The 21,587-nt window shown below is 42.7% G+C and overlaps 1 protein-coding gene across 1 annotated transcript in view; it reads right to left on the minus strand.

Moving 5' to 3' along the window:
• The window catches only part of PAPPA2 (pappalysin 2), a 241,901-nt gene that overhangs the window by 19,840 nt on the left and 200,474 nt on the right, over nucleotides 1-21,587 (minus strand). Inside the window, exon 20 of the mRNA XM_036344757.1 lies at nucleotides 14,489-14,560. Coding sequence (XP_036200650.1) covers nucleotides 14,489-14,560 — 72 coding nt within the window. The remainder of the gene's footprint in view (nucleotides 1-14,488; nucleotides 14,561-21,587) is intronic.

Consider the following 21,587-nt stretch of genomic DNA (forward strand, 5'->3'; position numbering starts at 1 on the left):
TTGATCCAAAACTATTAAATGAGAAGCACTCCCTACCTACTCTTAGAGGAGCGTTTTTTGTAAATTTCCTCAGAGGGATTTCAGAATTGTTGTGGACCAATGACTGTTACGTGCCTCTCATTTTTCTCCTTGAAAGGGAGTATTTATTAGAGTTGTCTTATTTGGCTCCACATTGCCCACTGGGTATAAGGAAAGCTGAGAACGTGGAATTTTAGTACACCAGATTATGTAAATACTCCAGATTAACATAAGCTACCTTTTAACCTGATGTAAATCAGTGTTCCAGATTTCAAGCCTAATGTGACACCTGGATAAGACTTTTGGAGTGACTTAGGGTGAAGTGGAGTGAATATAAATATAGCAGATGTCTGTGACTAAGAAGGCTAACTGGCAGGTATTATTTTATGTCCACAGTTCCTTTTACTCTCTCTTCCTTTGCCATTACTTCACTATCAGCAGACCGTGATTCCCCTTCCTACAAACTTTGGACTTAGCCATGTGGTCTGCCTTGACCAGTGGACTGTGAGCATGTGTGACAGTTGCTATATTTGACCAGAAGTTTGGAAAGCACTGGCGTGCTTTTGCAGGCACATGGAGCATATCTCAACCCAATCTACAGCAGAACCACTTTAGTCAGTCTGCAAATGTATATGAGGAATAAATAGTTATTAAAAGATATCGCTAATTGGGGATCACTTGTTAGGCAGTGTTATTACAGAAAAACTTGATGACTGCATCTTGCCATTTCCCTCCACATCACATCTTTGCCTTTCCATATACTCCTCTTCATTCTTCAAAGTCCACTTCACATGGTTCCCCTCTATACAATCTTCTCCATGAGCGTAAAGCAAGTTATCTGATGAATTCTCTATGTTCTCATGCCACTTAGGTCATATCTTTGTAGCAATATTCATTGGGTAGTAATTTAACTTTTTACCTCTATTGCATACTCTGTGCTGGGAACTCCTTACTCATTTTTGTAATCTTGACACATAGTAGGCATTCAGAAAATATTACTTTAAGTGAAGAAATGAATAAATGGACCTGAAGGAGTGGCATGGTTTAATAACCATGGTGTAAGCTGGGAGAGAAGGCTATGGGGCGTCTACAAACCCTAGCCATTGGGGGGAGCAGCAAGCCTTTTGCTTGAGAAATGTTATGAGGCTCAGACCCAAAAAAAGCTGCATGGATTTGTTTTTTCATGTGTTGGAATTTGGAGCCCTGGATTCTGTAGCTAAGCTTGGAGAGGCGGGAAGATGCTTCCCATGCATGAAGTATTGTACATTCCTGGGTTAGAACATGTTTTCTTTGGGGGTTGCTGTGGTTTCTTTTTCTTTTTTCTTTTCATATTTTTCCAGCTTGGAAGCATCTAATGTTTGCAATAACAATAACAACAACAAAAATCTAAGGCTGGCCCAGCATGAATCAGGCGGAAATTTGTACATGCGGCGGGTGTAGGGGGTAGGGAAGGGGAGGGTAAGAGGCCGAGGGAGGGGAGAAGAAAAAAAAAACATGGTTGCCAGGAGCTTAGCAGAAGAAAATGCCATGAAGGACACGTGGCTGGCACAGGGGGCAGCAACATCTGTTCTCGATGAGGATCCGGGTGCGGGCTGTGTGTGCATGTGTGGGTGCATGTGTGTGGAAGGAAACCCAGGCACTGTGCTGCAGGAAGTCTGTTCGGGCCTCGGCCTCTCACCGGGGTTAGATCTGCCGCCAGCTTTGTCTTGAGAGGTATGTCGCAGGCTTGCAGGGGCTATGGGAAACAAGCCGGAGAAAAGCCACAAGCGCCTCCTGACCCATTTGAATCTTTCTCCTGCCAAGTTCTCGTTACTGATCGTACATAGGAGGGAAAACAAGGTATAAGACTGAAAAGGCTCTGGAGAATCCACTGGGGAAACAAAAGGCTTACTTAGGATTCCTGGGCAGGGCTTCTGAGATAAGGAAGAGGCAATGAGTCTGTTCACAAAAGAGGTGCATAGTCTAAGGTTTCTTTTGTTTGCCTGTTTTTCTTTCTTTCTTTATTTATTTTTCAGTTTGGTTAAGCATTCAAAAGCCAATTTTCTCTCTTATTCTTATTACTCTGTTCAATGAAATAGAGGACAAATGAGGTGGAGGGCTTGTATCTCTATGGACAGTGGGTATCCTCTCTTATGGGGGAGCTTGTGAAGCAAGGTCACCCCAAGTGCAGGGCTGGAGCTGGGATACTGTCAGCAAACCTCAGATCTGAGCTGCTGGGTGCCACTTTAAACAGGGGTCTGATGTCCAGTTGGGTGCCTATGCTTGGAAAGGCGGATCCTTTCCAAGAAGAGCCATAGAAAACCAGCTTGGAGCTCGAGGCCTGGAAGGAATCAGGCTGGTGGACAGGGGAGGGGAGCCTGTGCCCCTCACTGGCCTGTGGCAGCTGTGTGCCCTGGTCGTGGCCACTCCCTTGGTGGGAATGCCGGTGGGGGCACTTAGGGTATGTCGCCTGCCTTAGGCTGGCCTCACTTCAGAAGCCTTCTCACACAGGGATGATGATAATGAAGATAATCCCATGCATGTGTGTAGCATTTCAGTGTCTACAAATGCTTTCACAGATACACTCACATTTGAGAGCAAAAGAACCTAAAAGTCAACCAAGGGAGATATCATTTTCCCATGGGAGTTAGTGACTATGACTACGGTCACATAACCAGGGAGAAGTCAATAGATCAGTGGTTCTCAACCTGTAGGTCGCGACCCCTTTGGGGGTCGTACGACCCTTTCACAGGGCTCACCTAAGACCATCAGAAAACACATATACAATTACATATTGTTTTTGTGATTAATCACTATGCTTTAATTATGTTCAATTTGTAACAATGAAAGTACATCCTGCATATCAGATATTTACATTACGATTCATAACAGTAGCAAAATTACAGTTATGAAGTAGCAACGAAAATAATTTTATGGTTGGGGGTCACCACAACATGAGGAACTGTATTAAAGGGTCGCGGCATTAGGGAGGTTGAGAACCACTGCAATAGATGGAGCCAAGCTTTCTCTCCTCAGAGCTTCAAAGAGCTGAAGGGACCCAGGGAGTCCCAACCTTGCCCAGCCCGGAATCCCAGCCCTGGCCACACTGACTGCGCACTTAACTCCACAGCAATGACACAAAAGAGCAGTCAGTAGAAAAAACTCCTAACGGTGTCACAGAACTCAGGGTCTATTGATAATCTTTTTATTCTTCACTATTTAGCAAAATGTTTCTTTCCCCCCACAGTAATCAAGCTACTTCTTCAGGCTGTTACCCTCCTGCCAGTTCTCTCCGCAATGTGGGGCTGCCCTGACCATCCTACCTCATTCATCCACTCAGAAGTATTTACTGAGCATTTCCCATGTGGTAGTCAATATACCATTGTCCCAAGGACTTGAGATAGAACAGTGACTAAAATAAAGTTCCGTCCAGTGGGGGAAATAGACATTAACTCTAACAAGTACTTACTTAGTGATTAGAAAATAACAGTTCTATAGAAACATAAATAGGCTATATAAGGCAGCACTGTGTATTGGGGGATAGGTAGAGAATGAGGAAGGATAGCTGTCATTGTGGATCAAAAGGTCAGACAGGGACTTTGGGAGGGTGGGGTAAGCCAACTGGAAGGACTTTCACTTTTGCTTCGAGTGAAATGAGAAATCACCCAAGGACTTTAGAAGAGGGATGCTTGGATTTAAGCTACATTTTAAGGGGACCCACTTGGCTGTGGTGTTGAGAGTAGACCGTGAGAACAGACAGGGTATCATGAGACCAGCTACAACACTGTTGCGGTAATCCAGGTGGCAGGTGACACAGGTTAAGTGGTGAAGTCGTGGGATTGTGGGTATCTTTTAAAGACCGAGCTAGTGGGATTAGCTGATGAACTGAAAGTGGAGGGCAAGAGAAAGAGAGGAATGAAGATGACACCGAGGATGTTGTCCTGAGCAACTGAGATGGACAAGTCGGCACAGAGAAATGAGAAACCACTGCGCATGAATTCCTTAAATTCTACTGAATTCCACTTGTTACCTACAAACCTTATCTCCAGTCATCGTTCTAGCCTTCCCACCTGCCTCAGAGCCGACAGTATCTGTAACCTCTTCTACTCCCTTTACTTTGAGTCTCCAGTCTCTCAACAAGATTACTACCCACAGCCAATAACTATATTCAAGTCTCACCTATATCAAAAGTCTTTCCAGCGGCACGGCTTTCCACAAAGTTACTGCCCACTCCTTGCACTGAGCTTAGAGAGCAGAGGGCAGGCACTGCTAGTCTTGCAAATAAACCTACAGGTGCTACCTGGTTTTTTAAAACTGGGTTCATGTATTACTTTTATACAATTAAAATTAAGTTTAAAAATATTATGCAAAAATATAGCTAATAATATCAGTGGAGCTGAGATTTAAATTCATTGGCCAGGGGTTGAAATGTGTACCCTTTCTTACACGTGCTGTTTGCTGTGATTTGTAAATAACTGTAATCTTTTGGGAGTATCACCCTTTTCTCTATCATTACTTCTCTGGTGGGTGAGGCAAAACATAGATACACAAACATACATACACATAGGAGTGGGCAAAGAAGGTTTATAATTGTTTGTATGGAAAATAACACATTAACAAATAATAACACAAAAATAAATTGTTTCATGTACTCACAACTGTAAACCTACTTTTGCCAATCTCTATATTTTATACACTTTTAAAAATAAAGTGTAAGAGACTTAATAGAATACTTTGCTAGTGTTCAGTCATTATAACAAACAATTATTTAAAAAAATAATTTCACTTAAAGGAATATCTATTTCGGTAGGATAAATTAGAAACAATTCAAATTATATGAACTTTTTGAAAGTGCTTGTCCATATGATTATTTAATAAAAGCGTTATACAAATGACCATGATGGTAAATGGCAGACTAATCCATGTCCCATGGAATTTAAGATCAGTCTCAGTGAATGTCCTGCATCATGCTCAGACTGCGTCGAAAACACATTTTAGAAGTATTAGTAGACCAAAGTCCCCATGAAAAGAAGAAAGGGATGGAATTATTTCTAGATATAACCTGAATATATCTGCTCGCTGCTAATTTTATAGCCTCAGCATAATGATTGGGAAGCATGTAGAAGGTCAGGCAGGTCAAAGAAAGTTGCATTTCTGTGATGTCAATTTTGCAAGCAAGTAGCATTTAAGTTGTCTGCAAGCCTGGGCTAGACATGAAAAGTCAAAACAACAGAAAAATAAGGAAAAGCACAGAGTAAATCAGAAAAAGGGTGGGGTGGGAGGAGAGAAAGGGACAAGCCATGTCATAAAGAGAATTAACAGAGTGAGAAAGTGGCCCACCCAGGAGGCTGAGAAGACAAATGAAGCTGAAGGCAGCCTGTGGAAGGAAGCCCACCAGGATGTCACAGTGTGGCTCCATGGGAGTTTCAGATGAGCATACATTCTCACAAATGTTGTTCATCTAGATGAGGTTTTCCAATTTGCACGGCTGTGCTTTTAATGTTTCATTAAAAAAAAAGAAAAATAGCGGCGAAAGAAAACAATGGTTTTTGCTTTCAAAATGAAAACCTTGTCCTAATTAACATTTGGAGCCGGGCTCTCAGAGATTCCAGCTGAAGGATCTGAAGTCGGCCCTGCACCGAATGGGACCCTGGACAAGCCTGCACACATGCCCAGATTTTCAGTCTGGTGTGCACTGCACAGAACTGGCAGCGACGTTCACAAACAGATCTCCAGGGGACTGGAATTTGGCAGCTAGTAGGCTTGAAAGACAGCTCCAACTTAAACTCATTTTCAGATTTTCTCTGGATTTTAACACGTCCAACACGTATTTAGATTTAGATTTGTAAGGACCTCTACTACCCTGACCAGAAGTGGAATAGCTGTCCCCACTAGTGGCTGCTAGGCCGTTACTCTTCCCACTGTGATTAAACCCTTTTTAATTACTCCTTTCCACGCACAGATACTAAAGAACTTGGCAAGAGAGTAACAGAAAAGTAAGCCCATATGACCCTTCCTCGGAGAGGCAGGGAAGACATGATTGTTATATCCGATTTGTAAACAGCTGAAATATGGCAAAGAGAAGTTTGATTATTGGCTATTATTTACATGACAAGACATAAATAAAGGAAAACAAGAGAAGTTAGACAACCTCACAATCCCATCGTGCCCAAGCAATCAACTTGTAATAGAACATTGGGGTTTCTGTCTATAGACCTCATTAAACAGAATCGTTTTTCTCCTTTTAATAAGGAACTTATAAAGACATACTCACATGTATGTTTTTTGAAAGATGAGTAGCAATTCTATCTGGTCACAGTTTGAAGTTCAAGTCCTGGGCATTTATTAGAAATAATCTGTGACTAATGATACAAAGGCATTCCTAAAGCACAGTAACAGAGGTAAATCTTATAGGCAGCCATGAGAACAGACTGGAAAGAATGACTGAACAGGTTTCCCTTGGCAGCTGAGGGGAAGAGAAAGGGAGAGGTTTGGAATCAGAGGAGGGATCTTAGTATTGGTGTGTTTTTTAAGTCCCTGAAAACTATCACTGTTGGGCCATCTTCCTCAAACTCTAGGGTGGCAGGTATCTAGCCTGAAGGAGCATCAGAACCACCTGGAGGGCTTTTGTACACTGGCTGCCAGACACCCTCCCCAGGGTTTCTGACCCCAAAGTCCTGGGTGGGACCTGAGACTCTGGCCAGGGGCCCCAGCTGCCTCGTCCACCTGGTTCTCTGCAGGCTCGGGTATTGCTGCCCTCACATGGGAGTCCTGAGCCTCGGAGAGCTTCCTGGGCTGGACTCACTGAGGCCTTGAAGCATTTCCCCTGGAGAAGGTGCCCTTTCCTGCTTTCCCACAGGAGGGCCTGAGCCTGGTTTAGCTGCCACAGGGAACATGGGACTTCTACATTGGCGTCTCCCAGACACACATATGTTTTCACTTCACCTTTTAGAATAAAGAATTCTCAAATTTATGGTTGTGCTAGTATGGTTGTGCCACCTGCAATGGAGCTTCACAGATATGATGAGCTACAACACTTTTATCTATCATCTATTTATCTATCTATCTATCATCTCACATCTTGTCATAAAATAACAAGGACTTAAGATCTTAACAAGAGATGAAGCCCTTCCTCCAGAAGGGTCCCACATCATCACAGACCCATAAGTATCACTATTGCTCAGGTATCCCCTCCTGCCACCCCTCACCTTTGATCAGTTTCATTGAGATCTGCATGGAGACATTCTGCACCCAGAATAGAACACATCGCCTAGAATAATGGGACTCTTTAGTCCGACTCCATCTCCTCTCTACTTTTTCTTGGTTCAAACTCTGGGCAAGAAAAAGAGGTCCTATAACCACTGGATTTTCATTCCATCATCTCCACTTCATCACATCAATTGCACACCCCCCCCCCTCCTGCTCCCCACATCCCATTGAGGTTGAGCAGTGAACCTAGGCAATACCAGTGAGTGATCAAGAAGCACACATCCCAGCCCCACTGGCGTGGCTCAGGGGTTGAGCGCCGACCTATGAACCAGGAGATCGTAGTTTAATCCCCTGTCAGGGCACATGCCTGGGTTGCAGGCTGGATCCCCAGTGTGGGGGGTGCAGGTGGCAACAGATCAATGATTCTCTCTCATCATTGTGTTTCTATCTCTCCCTCTCCCTTTCTCTCTGAAATCAATAAAAAATATATTAACAAAACAAAAATGAAGCAGCACACATCCCAGACACAGCTAACAGGGCTACCATCTGAAATACAGAAAACAAAAGGGAGAAGTCCAAGACAACAGGGAAGAAAGAATCCAAGGAATGGCAACAGCAGACGGAATGAATTAGTGATGGAAGCACTGCTGTTATCAACTACTAATGCATAACGACACTATAACTGCCCACCTGCATTTAAGTAAATGTGGCCGCTCTGCCTGAGCTAAATTTGTCCCCAAGGCCTCCTCACCTAGACTTTCCACCCACATTTCCCTCCTATGCAAATGTTTATCAAGGTAGTAACTCTTATACTAATGCTACATAAAAATAGTTCTACTGGTTGCTTTAAGAAAACACAAATATGTTTGCATTTAAATCCATGGCATGCTAGACATATAGGGAAAGAGCATACCAAACAACAGAAAATGGTTAGCCATGTCAGAGATCACAATACATATTCCTTTAAAATGCGCCAAATACTAATATGCCTTTAAACACGTCCCTTTATAACTCTGTAAAAATCTAACACTTTCAGGATATCTTCACACAGATTTATTTGAAACAGTTCATTTAGTTTTTTAAGCCCATTATTTTCTATTCTATTCTTAATAGGGGATGGTGACTGTTAACTCTTCTCTAAACTATTTGCTACATGAAAACATTTACTAAAGATTAATACTACATTAATCTTTATCCTTCTCCTCTTAAGTTTAAAAATTGCAGTTCTTTTGATTAACCCTTTTGATGTTATTTTTGTTACCATCAATTGTTGTGTGTTTTATAATGGCTATGGAAGTCAGATTTAATGAGAAAATAGGATCAGATCAATGGTGAGAATACTGACAAGTCAAGGAACTATGTGGGTTTCTGCTGGTCCCACTTATACTTATTGGAGCTTTTTTTAGAACAGAGCCATATTGCTGTTTATTCAGGATCAGCCATATTTTTTTAAAATTACCTATAATTTAAAAGCAATCCAGTCTTTTCTGGCTTATAAGAATTTCAATTGTAAAAAGGTTTTATTAAGCAAACTTTTATCAAATCCTCCTCCAGGTCAGCTTGGCTCATCACTCTCTCAGTGTATGCACATATCTGTGTATTGCTTGTCACACTATCTGTTAGGATAATGGAAAAAAGCACTACTTTTGCTTTGAATAGCAGAAACTATTCAAAATTACTGATAAATGGAATTTCATTAGTTTGTCACACATTCCATTAGTGTCTACCAAACACTCAGACCTTAGGTACTTGCACACTTTTTATCAGGCTCTGATTCATATATTTTAGTCGGAGTTTCTCTTGCAAGCTATTACCAGGACGGAAGTAGTAAAACCCAAATGGACTGATGCCAAGCTAGGCCAGTGCCAACAGTTTTCCCAAATGCAACCCATCAGTAAATAAGAAATCAAGGCTAACTAAGAAAGCCCCAAAGCAGAGCAGGGGCCCTTAAGAGAAGGACACAGGGATAATCAAGGTCAAAATCTAGGTAGAAGGCAAAATTCTCCGAAATAAGAGCAGGTTTGCTGGTTCCCCTGAAAATTTAGCATGACCCATACTTTATCGAGGTGTGGCCTCTCCACTGGCCCCAAATCACAACCTCATGCTCTGTCTTCACAGTTTTCTGAACCTGGTGTCTGACAAATTTAAAAGATACATTTTATTCATCACATTTTAAATCTAGGGAAACTAATTTAGAAAAGTCAACCAGCTTGTCCAAGAAAACATGTAGTAAGGAATGGAACTGAGGTGCACGCCTGACTCCAGACCAGGACAGCATTCTGTCTGCTGAATTACACCACCCTCACTGTGTCTATGGCAAGGCCTTTAGATTCTATGCAGGGCAGGTTTTTACTTCTCATTTCTTCTACTTCTTCCTTACCTTTACCTCCTATCTTTATTGTTCACACTACCCAGAAGATCGATCTAATGTTTTCCAATTTAAGACTCTCAAAGTCTATCTTCTTTCACGGGCCTGGAAGCAGGTGCCACTGAAGAATCAGGCCCGAGTCTGTCAAATGGGTAAAGAAGGAAACAAAACGTATCCTGCCACTCAGGAGTTTGAAGACTGTAGGAAGAAAAGACCTATCAGATAATGTTGAAATAATGTGACAAGTGAGATAACAGGCATTCGCCAGGATATGTATAAGAATTTATAGGAGAAACGTCAGCTAATGCTCAAAGAGACTTATTTGAAATTCCGCCCCCCACCCCCCCCAAAAAAAACACACCTTAAAATGATTTTTAAGATTTACTGGAGGCCTCAAGAACATCAACTAACCACATCTACCTGCAGTAAACCATAAATAGTCATAGCTGGGTATAACTAAACTGTTTCTTGATTCTTAATATGTTGCTTCAATAAGATCCTGTCCCCTCACAGTTATTCATATTATTCCTTAAACAATATCACTACTAATATGTTATACTATTTGACAATTTATGTAATACCTTGACATCAGTTATTTCACTTGCTTCTCACTGGAGTTCTGAGAGAAAGCCAGACAGAGGCTACACATAGCTAACAAGTGTAAATTCAGAATCTGAACCTAATTCCTCTGACATCATTCCACCTCTGTCCTCCTCCGCAACTCTCATTTATGAAAAGGAAAGGGCACAAATAAGAACCAGCCAAGGGCTGATGGGAGAATCAGAAACTGCAGTCCAAACTACAGGCTCCTGGGAAGAACTTGCAAGAAATACATGCTCACAGCAAAAGCAGAGCCAAAATGTAGGTCAATGGGCACTCGATGTAATCATCCCGCAGGAAGGAAATTAATCATTTCTATCCAAAAGGAGGCTGCATATGTGGTCTTTATTCTCAGCTGCATTCCCTGGAGAACAAGATGCTCTTGGTATAAATGGAACCTAGGATGGTGGACTTTGGGGGAAAAAAATGTGACCTTATGAAGAAGAAAGAAAGAAGGAAGAACTGAAGGAAGGAAGGGATGAAAAAGGAAAGAAGGGAGGGAGGGAAAACGAGAGGATAACACTTTCTTGTACGAGCATTTGACAGAATCAATATGTGTTTTCTACACAGACTTCTGTATGCTTGTCTGTAATTTTAATGGGCACAGGTTTGGGAGTGGAAAGAACAATTGGGAAACCAATGCAACAGCCCAAATGAGAAACACTGAGGCCGCAGCTAGGGGTGAGTAGAGCTGCTCATCTAACAATCTGGTGGCCAGCTGACCAAGTGACAGCCTGGATGTGGCAGTGTCTCCAGGTGATTTGTGAATTATGGGTCCCAGTGGAGCTCCACGCTGTGGCCTGTTTCCCCTCCTTCTCTCGCTTTCTCTGTCACACCCTCTGAGTTTGCACCTAATCATGTTGAGGCCACACCAGCAGCTCCACCCCCTGCTTTCTGCTGTGCTTATTCAGTTCATGATGAATGCCACCACTTTATAAGCATCTATTATGGAGCAGATGTGGCATGAGACTTAAATGCTTTATATACATTATCATAAGAATCCCTCATCACAACTCCTTAAAATAGTGTTGTTGCCCCCACCTCCCAATAACCATGAAGACACGAAGGCTCACACCACTCGGCTGACCCAGGGTTTGACTCTACATTTGTTTGACTCCAAAACCTTCAATCAACCAAGTCATCATTCCTTGCCCATTTGCAAATTACAAAAAAGAACTGGAAAATATAAGGAGTTCAGGTCAACAAGGACAAATACGAGAATCAACGAGAAAAATGTAATTTAAGGTATAAACAAGTTTGGGTTGCAGATATCTAGTAAGCACATGTTTTGTTTGATTTTTTAGATTTTTTAAAAATTCATTTATTAGAGAGAGAGGAATTTAGAGGGAGAGAGAGAAAGAGAAACATGAATGTGGGAGAAAACCATCAACCGGCTACCTCCTGCATGCCCCCCCACTGGGATCCAGCCCAAAACCCGGGCATGTGCCCAGACTGGGTATTGAACCGGCAACCCTTTAGTGCATGGGACGATGCCCAACCAAGGGATACACACATGTTCTTGATGAGACAATGGGAACATAAATGACTATGAGCAGATGGCATTATTTATACACATTTTGTTTTGTTGTTTTTTTAGAAAAAAATGTAGAGCTGTCATCTAGAGAATGTGAGAGGCATAGAACAGTGGAGAACTGAAGGTGAAATCTCTGTGGCAAGGGGGTTATGACACACACAGAGGCACCAAAATGACACAAAGTGAAACGCGGGCTGGGGTAGTGAGGTGAGGTGTTCACTGGCTTGGGCTCATTGAGAGAAATAAAGGAGGGCCTCCACTATCTTATTGGGCGGAGTGTCTAAAAGGCACATCTTAGAATTATATTCAGTACTGGAAAGCAAAAAACAGAAAGCCCTTTTTAGACCAGGGAACAAGGTGTCTAATTTGAGCTCATAATTCTGTGCTGCACTTTATAAAATTTACTCTCTTCGTCCTAGCCCTCTTCTGTTTAATCTCGCCTCTGGGTCTGTTTTCCCTCCATCTGTCTTTGACACTCTTAGGTTTCCCCTAATATATTTAGCTGACTTTTTCCAGTAAAGAATTAAGTGTTTTCCAAGATGCCCCTAGAACATGCCAGTTTCTGCCTCTCTCGTTCTTTCTTTCCCATTCTTGCTCTCCCTCTCTGCGTTTCTTCTTACATATTTCCTCTGAGTTGTTTCTCCTTCCCTACCCATTTTCCTTTCCTATGATTAGTGATTCTCCTTTTTCTTCCTGCTTTTTTCCAGTCCTTTAAGATTTTTTCTTCCTCTTAGCCTTTGCTGGAAGACCAGAAGCAGAATCTTGTTCTTTTCAATCTGATTTTGTAGAACAATCAGAATGTAAATAATGTTGGCTAGAAGTATTCCTGGACAAAGGAAAATTCACGTTAGGGACTCCACAGGCTAGGAACCTTCTCATGTGCTCCCACAGTGACTAAAGTTGTGGTTCTCAAACTTGATCAATCTCCAGGATCCCCTGGGGGCCTTGCTGAAACACAGAGTCCTGGGTCCTGCCCAGGGTCTAAGACGGGGCCTAGGGGGTGTGCATTTCTGACAGGTTCCATGGTGGTGCCATTGCGCTGGTCCAGGGACCACACTTGGAGAACCATTCAAGTGAGAGGACCAACAGCAGTTGGGTGGTCAAGGCTCTGCTGAGCAAGGTAACATTCCTTGTCCCAGCAACCACAGGACTTGGAGAAGCCTAGGGAGCTCTGGAATAGGGATCCAGAGGATGTGCTGGGGTGCAGCAAGGAAGGGAGGAGAAACATGGAAGCTCCGTGTTTAACCTTCTGGGAAACACTGAGGCCAGCTCCAAGGCCTGCCAGCCACCCGCCCTCTTGTGATCACACAATGAAGCAGCAGAAGGGAATTCTCAGATCCTTTGATCTCTTCCCAGTCTTAAGTCCTCTGTCTGTTTATCTCCCTGTTCTCTGGCCTCCTCTTCCCTATCCTTACCCCCTGCCCAGTGTATGAGTCACTCCTCTCCTCCCCACCCCACTGTCATCTGTTTTTCTAATGATGGCAGAAGATGAGCTGTTTTGTTGGCTGCGCCATCACAAAGTGTACTCCATGTTCAACTTTTTCCCGATGCCCTCTCAGAACGCTATTTTATTGGTATCCTTTCCCTTTGTCTCAAACCCCACCCTTTCCCCTTCCTTGGCCTCATGTAGACTCCAGTTTCCCAGAAATGGATCAATATAAACAGAGATAAAGAAGAATGGGGGAGGAGGGGAACTAACATACATGTGGGTTGCGGGGGAGGGGGGGGCGGGTATTGGAAATCAATGGCCATTAAACAGCTCTCTCTAGCACACAGCAGCCAAAATGACCCAAGTATTGCTGCTAAGTGGCTTAATTAGTTCCAGTGAGAGATTGGGAGGTCAAAACCTGGTGTGACTGAGACTAGAGGATTTGTATTTGTCACTGGCTATTCCCAGGGTGAGAAAGCTTAAATGGTGTTTGCATGTGCTTTCTGGGTCATCCCCCATCAGCGCTACCTCACTCATGACTCTTCCTTGCCTTCACTCCTGTCAATCTGGCTAAGGAATTCACAGCGCCCTAGGTGCCCCAAGGTAGGGAATCCCCCATGTGAGCAAGTAGACAGGAATCCTCAAGGTGGTAAAGGTCTAATTTGGCGTACTCCACAGCAAATTGCAGGTCTGCCTCAGAGGTGGGGAACATAGATGCTTGCCTGACCCCTGCAGTGGGTGAAATTAAGGTAGGAAGCCACAGGCAGAGGGGAGGAGCATGTTGACCTGAAGAACAGCTGCCCTTCTGGGGTTGTAGCTGCTACGCAGATTCAGCTAATTGTTGCCAGATAGTCTTGTTTTTCAAGAGAAAAATCTTTGCACAAAGTGTTTTATATTTATTTTTACTTGGAGTATGTGTGCCTGTGTGTGTGAAATGTTTTATATACACATATGAATTTTATGTGAAAAATCCCAATTTTTAAAATATTAGCAATCAAAACAAGATTGTTTTCAGACACTGTGTTGGCCAAATAAACCTGTCTGTGGGCCATCGGTCTGCAAAACCCTGACCTAATTAAACTCAAACAGGCCCTGTTAGAGAATCCCAAAACCATAAATAATTCTGATTTGCTTTTAACTTACTTTTATTGAGTCATTTCAAATGAAACCCTGGAATTTTGCTTAAAGAAAAGCCAAAATCAGAAATCCTAATATCTGAAGTTGTGGGATTATAGAAATTAAACAAAAAGCACAGAAGTGGAGAAAGGGAGGACCTTGCGTTAGAAAGGCTCAAGGCCTGGAGTTAAGCAGAGAAGTGTGGTCCAGGTTGGGGAAGGGGGTGGTGACTTACCTCACAGGACTGGATGCAGTGGATCAGGACGGGGTCTGGGTGCCATTGACGCCGCCCAGTGCACACAATGCTCTGAAGGAGAAGGCAGAAAGTACAAACACCAAGACACCTGGTCAGTGAGAGAAGGGGCATGTCCTGCGCTTACCCCACCAACCCAACCCCATTTCCTGAGGAGTGAGACACCGACTTGGGCTCACCAACAGGTCAAGGCTGACAGGACTTTGCCGTGGAGCTGCTAGTCCTGCTGATGGTGCCATGGCACAAACTCTCAGTGGAAGGGACTTTTCATCCTCTTCCTCTTCCTTCTCCCTCCCCAAGGCATTGAATTTTCCAGAGCAGTGGTATAGGTGTGGTTTAACAAAGCATCATCAATATTATCCTATATAATAAAAGGGTAATATGCAAATTGACCCTAACAGCAGAATGACTGGGAATGACCGGTCACTATGACACACACTGACCACCAGGAGGCAGATGCTCAATGCAGGAGCTGCCCCCTGGTGGTCAGTGTGCTCCCACAGGGGGAGCTCTGCTCAGCCACAAGCCAGTCTGACGGCTGCCAGTACAGTGGTGGTGGTGGGAGCCTCTCCTGCCTCCTCAGCAGCGCTAAGGATGTCTAACTGCAGTTTAGGCCTGCTCCCCGAAGGCAAGTGGACATCCCCCGAGGGCTCCTGGGCTTCCAGAGGGATTTCTGACTGCCACTTAGGCCCAATCCCCCGGAGAGCAGGCCTAAGCCAGCAGGTGGTCATCCCCTGAGGTGTCCCAGACTGCGAGAGGGCACAGTCCAGGCTGAGGGAACCTCCCCCTTCGAGTGCACAAATTTTTGTGCACTGGGCCTCTAGTCTATATACATAAAAGCCTAAATGACCGGCCAGTAGCTACGATGTCCACTGACCACCAGCGAGCACTCAACGCAGGAGCTGCCGTGCTGTGGTCACTTGGCACCTGGAACCAGAGAGGAGGGAGCCCGATTCTGAGATGCGTCACCTGAGAACCGTCATCTTGCAATCCGGGATCCCTTGGGGGATGTCAGAGAGCTGGTTTTGGCCCGATCCCCACAGGCCAGGCCAAGGGACCCCCCTGGTGCACGAATCTGTGCACTGGGCCTCTAGTAATGAGTATAAAGTGGTCTTAGGCATAATATTGGTTTCATTTGTTTTGCCATTTTAAATAACGTTACAAGAAATGGCAAGATAGCTGTGATCAGGAAGCAGTGTGGGTTTTTAAAGGCTGAGAAATATGGCCTCACAAGAAGAGTCCTGAACCAGAAAGGGATCTCAGAAATGCCAGATCCTAAGATGTGAGCGCCAGGCAAGCCTTGGAGGCCAAGTGCACTCTGCAACTCTGTGAGCACCACTTTCTCTTCCTTGTAGGGAAAAAGAGGGTCTGTGCCCTGACCAAATAGGGTTAATGTGAAACCACTGGGACTCAAAAGAGCACCGACGTTAAGCTGGTGAGTGTGAAAAGACACTCAGGTTAGGACATAAGCTACTTTCTCATTCCCAACAGCCACTTCCAGATGCACATTTAAACAGTCATCTACTCTTCATTAAATGACAACTCATTTTCATTGAGCTTCTTCCTTTTAATTTTTGTATTTTAAAATTTCCAAAGACCCACTTCAGGAAAAGAGGAGGTCCCATAGGAAGTTTTCAAGGAGACAGAGGGATTCTCTCAATAGCCTGCAACCCACCCACCCATGTGCACACTTTCATACTCACATTTTTATTTGGTACAATAGGAATTCAGTTCAATGGTAAGAAAAATAACACATGGGGAGATACAGGCTTTACACAAGATATCACCTCTATTAATTGGAAATTATAGACCCTACAATGCTAAGACTAAAGTAATCAGATTGGAAACAACTGCATACATTAATATGGGTGCATATGAATATATACCTCATGGTCAGCTATGAGAATAGGAATCTGCAATATTCACCTGGAATTACATGACTGTAAACTAAAACTCCTCCTTCACAGCTTCCCTAAAGGGAAATAAACACTAAGAATCCTAACAAATTTTGATATTCAAAATTCCATATCGTACTATTGTAGAAGGTGCTTTGGCATAAGTTATCATTGTACTTTAATAAGGGGATTATTAAATCTATTCAGGACTACAGATATATAAGGTAACCCCAAGAGGGGGTTCAGCCTCCTGAGAAAGTGAGCTGTTCTCCTGCACTTAAAGCCATTTAAGCAGACTATTTACTTATAAGCTCCGCTACCTAGAAATGATTCTCATTTATGTTCTGAAGCAGGCACCAGTGGAACTCTATCACCAGGTAATGGTAATAAAAATGTACAATAACTAGTACCCTTGAAATGTGAATGCAGGCCACTGGATTCCTTCTCTTAGCACTGTATCCACTAAGGACCCTCATTCCCACCCTAATCAGTCAGCATTCAGTTCAGATCACAGGTATGAATCTCAGTAGGAGCCAGGGATGCTCTCAGAGTGCTCAATGTCTGGTGGGGAGGATGTGGAAGAATGTCAAACCCTCCAATAAAGGAATACTTGGCCTTGAAACTATCTCATGATGACCATTGCCAGACGCTCTAGAACACGCTGAACTTTGTGTGTCAGCTTCTCTTCTATCCTCTAAACATTCTACCGGGTCCATCCCTTTTACAAATGTAGGAGTATTGGGTTTATTTAAAACTTTAGAAATTCTCAAAATATATTGCAAAGGAAAAACAAAAGAGAGGAAAAGAGTCTGTCTTTTCTTTCTATTCTTTCTCTCCAAGGCTCTTTTCTGCTATTATTTCCAATTTATTTTTTATATCTTTATATTATGTAACTTTATTTCATGATCATGTAATATTTGTAAAATATAAAAGGCATAAAAGGGTACATAACCTCTACCCTGCTTCTGATCCCACAACCCATTTCCTCCCTTCTACTTTTAGTTGTCTTCTGTCATTATAGAGATAGTCTATGCATATACATACATCCTATATAATAAAAGGGTAATATGCAAATTGACCCTAATGGCAGAACAACAGGTCACTATGACATGCACTGACCACCAGGGGCAGATGCTCAACTCAGGAGCTGCCCTCTGGTGGTCAGTGTGCTTCCACAAAAGGAGTGCCACTCAACCAGAAGCCGGCTCATGGCTGGCAAGCCCAGTGATGGTGGCGGGAGTCTCTCCTGCCTCTGCGGCAGCGCTAAGGATGTCTGACTAACAGTGGGGAGCGGGCCTAAGCCATTAGTTGGACATTCCCCAAGGGCTCATGGGCTGCCAGAGGGATGTCTGACTGTCAGCTTAGGCCCAATCCCCTGGGGAGCTCCCAGACATACCCTGAGGGCTCCTGGACTGCAAGAGGGCGCAGACTAGGATGAGCCCCCAACCCCCGCCCCTAAGTGCACTAATTTTTGTGCACTGGGCATCTAGTATATGTATAAAATCCTTTCTTTCCTCACACAAATAATAGAATACTGCAATTTTCTTCTGTGCTTTGGTCTATTGTTGTTTGCTTGCCTAACTTTATTTCACTTCACAATGTTTCCTGGTTGTTCTGTGCATTTTATAGTACCTGGTCTGCTGTGTCCTATTGGCCGCACAGTGCTCCACTGCAGGGATGGACCCTAATTACTAAACTAGATCTATATTGATGGGTATTTTGTTCTAACAGACAAAGTCTTTTGTTATAAAAGACAAAGCTTATGTATAAATCATTTCACACGTGTACAGATACATCATCCACAGAATAAATTCATGGCTGTGGAATTAACAATACCCATGTCCTTTTTTTAATGATCTATAATTCAGTCTTGAGATTAATTCAGACTGGCAGCCTTCCTTCATTTCTATAAATATTTGTAAGTTTCTGGTCCCTGTGTCTATGCCTTCCTAGATTTCAAAGTCCTTGAGAACAAAAACTATCTCCCACTCATATTTCTTATCTCAGTGACAGAGAGAAACGATGTTTTACGAGTAACTGTCAACCACTAAATATGATGTTGTATTGCTAGGATTCTCCCTTGTCTTCTGGCCAATGAATGTCACTCATCCTGTAAGTAAAGACATGCATATTTCATTAATTGAACTAGTTATTGATCAAAATTGGAGGAAAATTTCAAATGCTTTTCAGCACCTACATTTTATGGGTACTTTGTGGTGGTGAGGTGAAAGAGAGGAGTGAAATAGAAAGTAGTAAGAAAGGGGCATAGAAGGTCCTGGTGAGTGTGTTAAATTCATGAAACAAGGGGACTCTTCTGCCATGGCAGCTTACATAGCAAGCCAACCAAAATCTAAGCCTGTGAATTCCTCAAGGTCATTCAACTGAAACATAAGGACAGCCAATCATACAACAAGGCTTTAAGCTACAGCCAATCAATCAATAACTTCCTTGCTTTGCTTCTGCCTTTTCTCTGTAATAAAGTATTTCCCTGGCAGGGTGCTTCTAGCTACTCCATTGGAATTGATTTTTACTCAAGTAAGCTCAAAATTTTAAATGCTTCGGTTTATTTTTTAACAGCCCAATATGACTTTCTTATTTTCTGGAACATTTTTGGCAAATTATAATCATATATGATTACATTTGAATGGCTACAGAAAATAATTGAGAAAATAACTTTATATCCTCTGTGCAACTTATCAAACCTTAACATTTTGCTATATCTGCTTCCCCAGTATAATAAGTCACTAAAGATTTAATTAATGCCCCCTATATGTGTGCCTCCATTATCATTCTCCTTCCTTACTCCTTATTGGGTAAAACTATTTTGAATTTTTTATTTTATTTTATTTATTTATTTATTTTTTTTTTAAAATATATTTTATTGATCTTTCTACAGAGAGGAAGGGAGAGAGACAGAGAGCCAGAAACATTGACAAGAGAGAAACATCGATCAGCTGCCTCCCGCACACCCCCCACTGGGGATGTGCCTGCAACCCAGGCACATGCCCCCGACCAGAATCGAACCTGGGACCCCTCAGTCCGCAGGCCAACGCTCCATCCACTGAGCCAAACCGGTTTCGGCTATTTTGAATTTTTTAATTATTATTGCTATATGTTTGTATGTAGTTACAATGATTGCTATGATACTATTGGCAAGTCATTGCTCAGATGAATTCATTGTGCAAGAAGAAGAGCCAAGAATTTGTTTTGAACTTTCAAATAGAAAGAGGTTCAGAGAAAATCAATTTAAATATTTGAGCCATTAAAGTTGGTTGGGCCATTTAAAAAAATTTTTTTAAAGTAAGAAACAAAGGAAGAAGAAAGAATAGTATAAGGAAGGAAGGAAGAAGAGAGAAAGAGAGAGAGAGAACCATTTAAGGGCTATTGGAATGGTCTAAAGCTGTATGAAGGCTGTTGCCTAGTTAAATGCCTAAAGGTCACAAGACTGATGGTTAGCCAACATTAAGATCTAACAAAAAAATTACTCAATTGTGTTTTTTATTCCATGAGTTGTTTGGCTCATCACATCAGACCACAGAGCTCTGCTGCTGCCCATGTTTATGGCAATTTCTTTATTTCTATAGATGTAGCAACCTAAATGTAGCAGTATTCTGCATATTTATTTGGGCCATAGTACATTACCCTGACATCTACTTTCCAGTTCCTCTTCCTTTGCCCTCCAAGACCCTCTTGACTAGTCTTCTCTAACAATGAGGGACTCAATGCCTAGAGACGTATTCAAAAAGAGTGAGCAATTCCACGCTTAAAACTGATGAAAAAAACGACCTTTCCAGGGCTCATGGGACTGGGCCATTTGTTTTCCCACTGATGTGGGGCAAATATGACTGGAGCTGTTAGACACAGCTGTAGCCTTCAAGAGGACACTTTGGAGGGTGGTGGCCAGGATTAGGCCATGAGGAAGCAGAGGGTGGGTGACACCATTCTGTTTGAAATTATGGCTCCTGGAGGAAACGATCTTTTCTTTTTCTTCCTGCTTTTCTCTTCCTCTTAAAACATTTTGTTTTTATTTTAGTAATTATTAATCTTTTGGGGACCAATTTTGAAAAACAGAGCCAGAAATCATAAGATTTGTTTTGACTGAGCAATTCTGTTGAAAAACTGGGGAGGTTAAGAAAGGGATTTCATGCAGTGTTGAGAATTCGCAAACCTAACATGTTGCAGCCACAGGAAAATCTCATTAATTTGGACCTCACTACATTAATTTGGATTTCATAATTATAATATACTAAAAAAAAGAAAAGCATTGTCTATAAAAAATGGATTTATGAAGCAAACTACTATGGGAAATAGGATGTTATGATGGATGCTCTTGTACTTCAGAAAGAAACACTTTCAAATACAATTTAGAAAAACTCATTTACACCCAAACAGTTGCCACATTATACATAGAAAGTAATCTCTCCATGAAATCAGCTTCCTCAAGGACCACTTCTTCACTGCGGAAGTCAAAACCTTAATTTCCTATCTTAAATAGAAAAGCCATGAGATATCATACAACATTCTCTCGTCACAATGGTTAATCATAAAAATTCAACCTTGCACAGGCTTTGTGGAAAAATCAGGTTTGCCTTGAGAGATGGCTCTCTGGACGTGGGGGCCACTCTTCTCTGGGTTCATTTTATCTGGCAACCTTGTTCTGAGCAGGGGATGAAATGAGTCATGCCTTGAGGACATCTGGGAATAAGAGTAAGGCATCATTCCTACCCTTAAGAATCTTATGGTCTGGTGTTAGAATTACAGATAAGAGAAAAGGAAAGAGACAAATTAAGAGGAAAAACGAAGATGAGGAAAGTACCAAGTGCTCCCAGCAACAGTCTAAGGAACAACTCCATAGTCAGGTTCCCTGGACCTCAGGCCTCTGGGTGCTGCAGGAGGGCAGTCAGAAGAGGCCCTTGTGTCTGGGTGTGAGCAATGGTACTGCCTGGACATTTGGCTGTCCCCTGCCTGTCCCAACTACCAGATTCCACTGCTCAGTCACCTTGATGGTCAGGCATTTATTGGACTGCTGAGAGCCCTTTTGTTTAGCGTCCTCTCTATCGGGATATTTCTCTGCTGGTGCCATCACCATAGAAAGGCCTAGATGTCTGTGTGTAGTAGGTGAGGGAGGAAGACGCCTTCACAACAAAGGCCCTGAAAGTCCACTTGACAATTTCAACCCTTACCTC

This window comes from Myotis myotis, unplaced genomic scaffold, assembly GCF_014108235.1.
Source record: "Myotis myotis isolate mMyoMyo1 unplaced genomic scaffold, mMyoMyo1.p scaffold_m19_p_18, whole genome shotgun sequence".
Taxonomy (NCBI): domain Eukaryota; kingdom Metazoa; phylum Chordata; class Mammalia; order Chiroptera; family Vespertilionidae; genus Myotis; species Myotis myotis.